The 11,504-nt window shown below is 32.5% G+C and overlaps 1 protein-coding gene across 1 annotated transcript in view; it reads right to left on the minus strand.

The window, feature by feature from the left end:
• mino (glycerol-3-phosphate acyltransferase mino) overlaps nt 1–5,939 on the minus strand; it is a 61,118-nt gene extending 55,179 nt beyond the window's left edge. Inside the window, exons 1-2 of the mRNA XM_073078190.1 lie at nt 5,718–5,939; nt 1,237–1,489 (exon numbers count right to left, since the gene is read on the minus strand). Coding sequence (XP_072934291.1) covers nt 1,237–1,346 — 110 coding nt within the window. The 5' untranslated portion in view covers nt 1,347–1,489; nt 5,718–5,939. The remainder of the gene's footprint in view (nt 1–1,236; nt 1,490–5,717) is intronic.
• Nucleotides 5,940–11,504: the final 5,565 nt, after the last annotated feature.

Genomic DNA, 11,504 nt, shown 5'->3' on the forward strand with positions numbered 1-11,504 from the left:
CTACAGAAAAAAATATTTAAAATAAAATTATAATTAAAGATATTTCGATTACCGAGATTATATCTATGGATTAAAATGAATATAAAATTAAACTAAAGTTTTATTACAAAAAATTAGATTAACTCTTTACGTTTCGAAACAATAACAATTACAGGTAATTTAATTTACATTCAACCATTGTATTAGAAACGTGATAACGATATTATTATTATATGATATTATAACTTCAGTACGAGGTGAAGGAAAACGTGAAACCTAAGAGTTTTCCTTAAGGTTTTCAAAGGTTTGTGAAGTCTACCAACCTGAACATAGCTGGTAAGGGCTGTAGCCTTAAACGTCGTATTCAGATCTGTTCTCAGCAATGAGCTGATGTTCACAGTATTATACTATGACTAATTAAGACAGATAAAAACTTGGGAGTCTGCATTTATTAAAGGGTATGTCCGTCATTCGGGCCATATGCAGAGCTCCGATTTATGAAATTAGGCACTTTGAAAAAGGGTAGATTTTATAGAGTGGCCGAAATAATAAGACATTTCTCGTTATTCTCAATGGAAACTTTATATAGATTTTAATGGAATTTTAAATTAAAACTTAACATTGATACTTTTACACAATTAATGAAATGTGTTAGTATTTTTAGAGATTCCTCTTTCACAGAGGTAAATAAATCCCGATTTTTTTTCTTTAGACGGTTACTTCTATATAATTATTGTATTATTTGTGCAGATTTAGTTACCTACTTATATGTAATTAAATTTCCGACTAATTATAATTGCGTCATATTTATACAAAAACTTTGGTACGATAAACAATTATATAATTTTCTTACGTTTTGTTACTAACATTCCTAATATAAATTAAAATGGATTTGTTGGAGAATACACTTTAATAATAATTAATTATAAATAATTTATGATTGTTGTTACTTCCTGATAAACAGAATTTTATTGCGCATTTAGTATTTATTTTGATGATTTATAAATTTTATGATTAGATAATATAATTAGTATTATATGCAATATTTTCACTGTGTAAATTAGGTCTATATTAACTCCAAATGAACTAAAATTAAATAAACATTTTTTTTATTATAAAATAAAATTAAAAAAAAAAAATTGCAACATGTGAGTCCGAAATTTCAAACTTTAGACATCAATATGTCATGTTTTCCAAATTATAGACTTGTAAAAGAAGTTTAAAAAAAAAACCAAAATATTATGTTTATCAACGCACCTGGAAGTAAAGAACCAGTAGAGTATGGCGGTGAAGATGGCCAGTTCAGCGGCACCGCTGGCCACCCTCACGTGCTCCACCACCGTCCAAACGTTCATCATCGTGTCCATCTTCGCTGCGACCCTCACATCACCGCCTCCAAGAGTCCAATTACAGCATTCACTTAGCCGATCAATTTTGAAACAATTTCAAACACCGAACAATTTGAATTTATTTAACAACGTACAGTCCACAATTATTTCCAAAATGGTCCCTGGAGGGATTTAAAATTTAATAAACATCGCCTGTGGATTTCTCTTCCGCGTACGACACGAAGCAGGTGTTGCCTCGACCGCTGTCGAAGCTACACTGATCCAATTGACCGATACCCAGTAGCTACTCTATCACAAAGACATGAACGTTTGACTCCTCACTCCGAATGGGCACTGGCGTGATAGATAACGCGGGCACTAACTCAGTGTGAGTTATCGCGAAACGAAAACAATAACTACAACGACCTAATTGGTTCGCGATAACTTTCGCCCTACGACCGACCAAAGGTCGCCTGTGATGTTGTACAAGGGCTGATTTGCGAATATCGCAAGATAACCAAGTTAATTATAGAAATATTTTTTAACTATAAAGCTGAAACATTACAATTATAATCTGATAGGAAATATGTGCCTATTAAGACACTTTAAATTAAAATTGAAATACACGTAATTTTTAAACAAAACGATTGCTAAAGAATATGATCGTGTATTCCTCAATTCTAACCAAACACTTTGTCATTATGATAATGATGCTAAAAGTATGGTTTATCTGCTACATGTTAAATAACTACAAAATTATATCGTCGATACATCAAGACCATCGGATTTAAAATTAAAATATTTAATAATGAATTACCAAAAGTATCGATTATTTCATATAAAATCAGCAATATCACGCTCTCTGTAATTGAAGACTGCATGATTTTAATAAACATTAGTCACTCACTCAACAGGGCAGAGTTCATTCATTACGTGAACATGAGAACTTTGTAACAGTAGGTAAGTATGATAATGTAAATATACTACACTTACATGTCAAAAGAAAGTTGTAATGCGGTAACAAAACAATTTGATAATAGAGTAATATATTACATGTTATCTATAGCGATAAAAACAATAACATATACTATAAACAATGACGAAATAAAGGAGAAGGTAGATTACTTCTGAACAATGTTGATGTACGAGATACGTGTAAATACAGAATGGAGGGATATAACAGGTTCTATTTTTGAGCCAAGTAACGATTAAACAACTACATACGGAATTTTACCAAATGCAGTTAACATATACACAAATATAGTTTTGGTACCGAGATTAAATAATTCCAAAAAGGTATGATGACTCTTAACGGCACGTATGACTACAGAAACCAAAAGTAGGTGTTTACACCAAAGCTTCCTGTCACAAACTAAAATTACAATTCGAAGAAAGATGAAAATGAATCAAACGTAACGAGCACTGCGTCCTCATTGAAATCCGAAGAGTAGATTCTTTTATTGATGAATTAATGTACGACGTTTCAAGTCAAAAGTTAACTCTGTTTAAATTAAATCAGTAATACACAATTAACGTTGAACTAGCACAAAATTGTACTGTAACGCGATTTGAGGATTATTAAGGACTTGAATGTTTATTTACAAAGATTCTCCGAAAAGTAGGCTCACATTTCGACGTAATTTTGCGCAATATATACACAACTAAAATTTTGTGGTAATAATATGATGTTATGTAGTCAATTTTCCTCTCTATAATCATAAATCCAAATATGTATAACTTGGATTTATTAAAAAAATTAAATTGATTTGAATGGAATCATTAGAACCCATCGAAAAGTTCCCATTCCACTAATTAAATTTAAATCATGAGCTCGTTCTAAATGTGTTAATGGACAAAGATTTTCTTCGATTCACAATCCACAATAGAGAACAGTTATGATAACAACTTAGTAGTTTATACATTATCAGAAACTAGTGAGCATGTCCTATAGGTCGAAAGTCCGAAGGCAGCACGTGATGTACATAACGCAATGGAATTGTACATCTACTGTAGGACATACAATCTGATTAAGGTTTTTTTTATTTCCAACAACAAATAGACATTTCCAAATAGACAAAACTAAACAAAAGTGGAAATATTTTTTTACTTTTAATTGCAGAGAAATATATAGACAGAAGAACAAGTAGATAAGTTGGTAAGTGGATCATCATAAAAAATGAAAAGAAAAACAAATTTTGTCATTATTTATCGATAATCTCTAAAACATGAACGACGTTGGTTATTTCATAGTGTTGATATTTTGTTTATCCCTTATTTCATATTGGCGTGTGTCCAACGAACCAATTATCATTCGTTCCGCGTATTTCTTTACCCGGCCGTCCACGAAATAACTGTCCCCTTTTTAGTCAACTTCCTTTAAAACTTTACGATTTTTTCAATTGAACACCAATTGAAATTCGAGTTGCGTAAAACTTATCTATGTCGATCTCTCATTTGCGTACAATGACACAAACGTTTGGATGCATCAGTAGGTATACATCAGAGTTTCAAAATATCGTGATATTTTGAAATCCTGTGACATAAATCAATTGGTTTTTAATGCGTTGTATTTTTGATGCATTTTGTCGGTAACTTTGATTTTTTTTTTGTAAAACAACATGTAGTGAAACTTTACTGCAATTGAAACGTATAACTATATAAATCCCAAGTCATTTGTGTTCAGGTGAAATTCGAATAAATTGGTCACATAAATGTCGCACAATTAAAAAAAAATGGTACAGTACAATTTTGATGTAACTCAAATGGCAATAGTTTTGAAGATATTGACTGAATTTGATTGAATTTGATTCAGTTCAAAAAGCTGACAGGTATATACATAAACCTTTGTACTTCGATGAGCAGACATTTATTATTTGACAAATAACAAAGCGCATGAGAATAAAAGAGAATATGTGATGACAAAGAGTAAACAACAAAAGGATATTTACCACCACGTGATACCAGTGACAAAGTATGCGACCACAAAAGAATTGCAAGCATGTTGAAGGCCCTATTTACATAATACCTAATGAAATGTTTGCCTAATAAATATAAATGTGAAGTATATCAACTACAGTTAAGGGACAATGAAAATAAAGTAGTTATATCAGCGGTAGCAACCTATAAAAGCAAACTCAAAAGGATGTTAATTTTTATTTTCAGTCTTAATTGCGTTCTCAGTAGTTAAAAGTTTATTGTACTGGAGTTTACGCCAGGTCAATCTACGTAATTTACATTGAAACCTAATTACCTTAAGGGCATTGTTTAAGAAATATGTATGACAATATATTTTATAATGTTAAAATAACAAATATTAGAAATAAGGCGAGTTGAACCATCCTAATAATACGCATTGGTGATGTAGCTAATAAGTTAGAGTAATCTTTAAGCCAAATTGATTAAAATATTGCAGGATAGCAAATTTTAGATTGCTTTGTAGCAATGAAAGACTATTAACCGAATTTTAAACCTGATCTACGACATTTCCAAATGGACCCAGAACTTGCCGAATATTGAAGTCAAGGGCACTTTGAGCTCTTATGTAATAGTGCGAAAAGTAAAATCGTTCAACATAAAATTTTCATCATCATTAATATCTGGGCATCTTTCAAAATATGAGAAGATGAGTCCATAACCCTCTACATTGGTCTAGCGAGAAGCTGTAACATCGTTGAAAATTTTGTAGAAAACTCGCAGACATATGGGTCTCTTAAATATTTTCCATATAACTTCAAAAAACAGTGGCTTGGGACAACAAATCTAAATGTAAAATGTGAGGCTAAATTTTTAACCATTATCGTTCTCAGACCAAGACACATAAATATAGTTATAAAGGTAAATACAATATAGTTATTTAAAACATTGCGTAGAAATTTCAGCGTTGCCATGCGATTGGAATTGGTTACTTATTATGTATGGCACACAGTCATGATACAACAGCATATTAAATATTGTAATCAGGCACGCGAATAGTTAGTAATCGCTAACGTATCGTACAGTTACTTGATTGGGATCGTCGACTTGTGACATAGAAATATAAAAGAATTCTTAAAATACCATAAAACAGTTAGGTCAACAATTAGCATCCAACAAGAACTGAACATTCTCATGAATTAAAAATGAAAACAAACAGCTCGTGACCGTGTTCTGTTATGCGAGTTATAAGAAGTATTTAATCTCCATATGCAATGATCCGACGTAATGGAACAAGTTTTGATTTTGTTCAGCAAGCAAATATATTCTTGAACGAAACCATCTAAAATACCAACGTGTTTAGCCGGTGAATCGCGTGCGCGAAAGAGAAATCGACAGGCCAGCATTAACCACATAGTATGTTTTATTCCGGATATAGTGTTAATAATTATTACCGTCTGCAATTTAGTTAAAAATCTGAGAGCAGACAACGTTTACCTTAAGAAATCTGACCACAAGGCGTACGAAATTGGCGCGCACTATATTAATAACAGTAGAACAGGTATAAAAAGAGAATGTACTAGAAATGCACTTGGATGAAACGGAATTAAAAAACGAGGCTGAGGTGAATTTTTACATAATATCGCGTCAACGTCAGCCGAATTTGTGACGGGGCGCGACGTCGGCCCACGCGCACCGTCCGAACGAAACTGAGCTGGTACGCTGTGCGCCATCAATGTGGCTATTTGCACCTCGAATGGCGCGCTTCGTGCGCTGATAGGACGATCACAATAGGAAAGAAATTATGACAGTTCGTCGTTGACAGGTGTTTGAATTGCGAGGTGATGTATCGTTGCGCTACCATCGCGCGGACATTCAAGGCTTGTTAATAAGGATAAGTGTCGTTGCAAAATTAATTTGCGTTTTGTAGATATGAGATTAGATAGAGATAAGATATGGATAATTAGCGGAATAATAAGAAAATATATTAAAAATACATGCATGCATAAAGGATTATATTTTAATCTTGATTTAGCCGAATACAATGGAACAACAATATTTTCTAATCACACTTATACATAATTTTCAATTACATGTTTATAAGTGAGAATAGGCAACAGACATTTTAATATAAAACAAGTATTTTATTAATTTACGAATACTACTATTAATAAACTAAAAAGTATCAAATACTAGTTTACTCAATTTTCTAAAATTAAGTATAATTTATGAATGATACAAGGCCAATAGTTGCTTTAACAGGCTAAAGGAATATGTTCAAATGTTTTTTTATTTCTACCTAGCATAAAAATTGCAACATACAGAGATGTCTACATTTGTCATTGAGGTATAAGATTCTGCGAAATCTTGATAAATTATTGTATAATTAACTTTACATAATAAAGCTGATATAAGAAAGATTAATAGCCTATGAGTAAATTATATGAACATAAATTATGTTTAGAAGGAATTTGTAGGTTTCCGGAAGCAATATTAAAGTAAAATAAGAACAATGTATGTAGAATACTAACCTTCCGGAATAAAACAAAGATGTTTTAATTTAAAACACGCAAATCTGATAACGAAACCCGTAATCTCAATATTATCTAGTGCATGATGTCGATGCACGCTGATTTATTAAGGATTGCTAGTCATGAAAAGAACCTAATAAATCACAAAATCAGTTTAAGGTAATCATCGTACGTAATAAGAAAAAAGAATATGATATTGAGGGGAAAGAGGCAGGACACGATGAAGAATAAAGATTTATGAAATATACTAAGGATGATTGCCAGTTTCACTGTTATGTCGGCGAAAGATCACATAAGGAAACCAGATTATTTTTCAAAGATGTGTAGAATCTGAAAAGAATTGCAAAACAAAAAAGCACGATAAACATTAGTACGAGTAAACGTAATTTTTCTGTTCTTCTTTTTTATAAAATAAAAGTAACAGACGAGCATGCAGTCCACCCGATGGTAAGCGACTACTGTCGCAGGATTCTACCACCTTCAAATTCAGAGAGGAAAGACCTGATAGAGGAACATTTAATAACATAAGAGAGAATATTTGTTATTTTAATGAATATATGCCGCCATGATGCCTATACATTTCATTACATTACATGGTGCCTTAGCATTACTTCCCAGATTTTGATCCTTATAAGCGACACTATCAGATAGTGGAATAATATAGAGGGTGTAATTTTTTTCACAATGAACTCGTTCGATTCCCGGCTAGGGAAAAAGTTATTTAAAAAAAGTAATAATGCAGTTTTAGTTTTTATCAAAATCGGCCTCGTAACTCCTTTCAGCATTTTTTCTTTATAGTTTCGGATTTGGCCCTGAAGGCCCGTTTGAAAAATTCACCCTGTATACAATAGCCAACACATCAGTTATGAAACTGAGTGTTGCAAGTGGCGATGCGGTGTAGGACATGGCTATCTGGATGACGCTGACGACTTCCTCGATTGCAATATCCATTAGATCTAATGTGTTTCTATTGAAGAAATTCGTTTTTTATATAATTTTATCGCTTTCTCTTTGATCTAACTTATCTGTTTTCTTTGAACTGTTTACTGTCTGTCTGTTTACTGACACTATTTTATTTTAATTTAATTCGTCTCATTAGATATAGAGCAGTATGGTATGGATAAAAATATATTTAGATGTCTAATTAAAGTTAAGTACGAGATAGCCACAGTCAAATCATCTGAAATTAACCTTGAATTGCCGAATCATCATTGTTGTTTTCACATGAATGTTTTCACCAGGGGAACAGATAGTACTCTGGCCTTTTGTCTTTCATCGGAGACTAAACTTCAAAGATTTTATATGCTTTAGAGTCCTCGACTCGTCTCGCTATAACCCGTGTTTTAGTGACTGCGCCGCATTTTTCGCGTTTAGTTGCTGCTTCGAGCGTCTACAGTAACTGCGACCGGCGCTCAAAGATATACGGGGTACAGGCCTTGTTCGCCGGCGCTAATACTACCATTTCTGGGCTTTTAGGTAGAGTATGTAGATATATTTATGTTTTTGTTGACATCCAAATACTCCGTCAGATAATGACGCTACCAATTAGTTTCTTTTGCGCATAAATGCTAAACACAAGGTTCTAGTACGAATCGTCTAGAAAGGTCAGAGTTATCAAAATTCATTTATTCGTTCAACATCGTGCGTTAATATGACCTTCTGTTTTAATTATTTAGTTTAACTCCAAATTATACATTGACTAATAATAATTTGACTGTTTTGTTTGACATTGTTAGTACCTTTAAGCCTTCGGAGGGACATAGGTTCCCTCTGCGTGTTCTACCGACTTTACAATGGTGAGTGTTCTGAGGAACTGTTTGATCTGGTGCCTACGTCGCCTTTCCTTCATTGCACCACTCGCCGAAGGATGAAGTTCCATCCACATCAACTGGACCCGTGGCGGTCCTCCACTGGGGCACGTGGGGCTCTTCAAGAGGAGTGTAAAAAGAGCTCTCCTTCAAAGCCGGCGATGCATTGGAGACTCCTCTGGTGTTGCAAATGTCCATAGGCGACGGTGATTGCTTTCCATCAGGCAGCCCGTCTGTCTTTTCGTTAGGTTACATATAAAAAAAAAAAACCTATAACATAAAATTTTATTCTAGTAAAAATAATAATTTGACTGTTTTGTTTGACATTGTTAGTACCTATAACATAAAATTTTATTCTAGTAAAAATAATAATTTGACTGTTTTGTTTGACATTGTTGGTACCTATAACATAAAATTTTATTCTAGTAAAAATAATAATTTGACTGTTTTGTTTGACATTGTTAGTACCTATAACATAAAATTTTATTCTAGTAAAAATAATAATTTGACTGTTTTGTTTGACATTGTTGGTACCTATAACATAAAATTTTATTCTAGTAAAAATAATAATTTGACTGTTTTGTTTGACATTGTTAGTACCTATAACATAAAATTTTATTCTAGTAAAAATAATAATTTGACTGTTTTGTTTGACATTGTTGGTACCTATAACATAAAATTTTATTCTAGTAAAAATAATAATTTGACTGTTTTGTTTGACATTGTTGGTACCTATAACATAAAATTTTATTCTAGTAAAAATAATAATTTGACTGTTTTGTTTGACATTGTTGGTACCTATAACATAAAATTTTATTCTAGTAAAAATAATAATTTGACTGTTTTGTTTGACATTGTTAGTACCTATAACATAAAATTTTATTCTAGTAAAAATAATAATTTGACTGTTTTGTTTGACATTGTTGGTACCTATAACATAAAATTTTATTCTAGTAAAAATAATAATTTGACTGTTTTGTTTGACATTGTTGGTACCTATAACATAAAATTTTATTCTAGTAAAAATAATAATTTGACTGTTTTGTTTGACATTGTTGGTACCTATAACATAAAATTTTATTCTAGTAAAAATAATAATTTGACTTCGAATAATATTTTTTTAATATTTTGATCGTTATATAAGGAAGTCATTTGTGATTTCATACATCAGTTTAAGCAGTGCGATGAGCTGTTTTTGGACTTTATGTTACAAGATTATTTAGTAAAAACATAATGCAAAAACATTTACCTATTATCATTGTCTTGTCTGTTCGGATGGAATTTTCATAATAATTTTACATTAGCCGATGACCTTAGCCTTGGAATTTTAAACATAAATCAGATTCGCATTACAATACCGAAAATATAATAAAAAAAACTCTTAACTTTATTTATTTAACATAATTCGAGAAACAAAAATATTATACCTACCACGTCTATATAACGAACTAATAATAATAAGAAAATAATTTAGACAAAATCGTGGGGCGCACGATGCAAAGTTGTTTTTAGAAAAACTATCAGAAAAATAACTCCCACATCAGTTCACATAATTTTCACCATAATATGGCAACTATAATACATCAATTATCTTCCGAATGCCCCCACGTTTTTCGTGCTGAATAATTAGTTTTTTATATTGTTTTATGCATTCACATGAATTCGTTTGGTTGGATAATTTAATCCACGTAACCTCTTATATACCGTGTACCTACATTGGACCTTCTACATTCGAAGGTCCAATGGATAAATACATTTTATAGGTGGTACAATCCTTTAAGGTTCGACTCCGGACGCACCACCGCAACACTTGGTTCTGCCTCATAACAGTGTTAAGCGCTGCTGTGTTCTGTAAATGTAAGGGAGACATACTTTTCCAAGGCGATCCAGCTTAGTCCTCAAGGGCAGTGGCGCATCGGTGGCCGACCTCAGGTAGGAATATCTGGGGTTGATTGCATATGACCATAGGCGGCATTAGCCGCATACCATCAGTTAAGACTGCGTGCTCGTCTGCTGCTCCTTTATTATATAAAAAACGGACCTAACTAAAATTCGTTTCGAACACTAATTTCTTGTTTTCCAGAATCAACGCTTACATGACCAGTAGTTACGTTTGAAAAGGCTCAGTTAGAGGTTTCCGGGCATGCATTGTGGTGCGCGGTCGCCAACGACACAATTGTGAGCCGACAATTGCTTAACGCTGTAATTGATAGGTCTCCATCGTGCCGACATGCAACATACGTAGGTACATGCAATACGTAGGCGTTAGCACACCGACAACCGACCAGGTCACAGACACCATGTTATAGGTAGAAAGAATATAAATCACAAAATTGTAGTTAAAAAAGGAAACAAAATGAACTTTAAATCTTCTCAAAATGATCTTAACATTACAAATCATAGAACGATATAAATAAAATACAGGGTAAACAAAATATAATTAGGGGGAGAAGACAGTTACGAGTATGCCTTTTTTACTTTTGCTCGACTTGGCGGAAGCACTGCCGCGTCCCTGATGTTGATTATAGTGTTTCTGTGCTATGGTAAATGAGAAACAGAAGACAATCAAACTTATAAGGTATAAGGTAGACAGCGGTAGCAATGCATTTGTGGCCTTAGAACCAATTTTATTTACAGTTGGTTACAGATGTCCATTGTCCATGCATGACAATGATCATTAACTTGATGTGGGTTACATGCTCGTTTCCTACATTAATATATTGCTAGGCCGATATATTATGTATCTGTTACGACACCCTTCAAACCAGAACACAGCAACACTTAACGCTGTTTTATTATTTATTTATTTATTATTACATCATATTCACTAACATTACAGGAATGCCTAATTCGTTAGTAAATGTAGTCCAATGTGTTAGTATACATATATTATTAATTACTTATTATATTCATTCATTATCATTATATAAAAGTTTAATTGTTTT

The sequence above is a fragment of the Epargyreus clarus genome, unplaced genomic scaffold (genome assembly GCF_041222505.1).
Source record: "Epargyreus clarus isolate Ecla_fem2 unplaced genomic scaffold, WU_Ecla_fem_2.2 ptg000002l, whole genome shotgun sequence".
Lineage (NCBI taxonomy): Eukaryota > Metazoa > Arthropoda > Insecta > Lepidoptera > Hesperiidae > Epargyreus > Epargyreus clarus.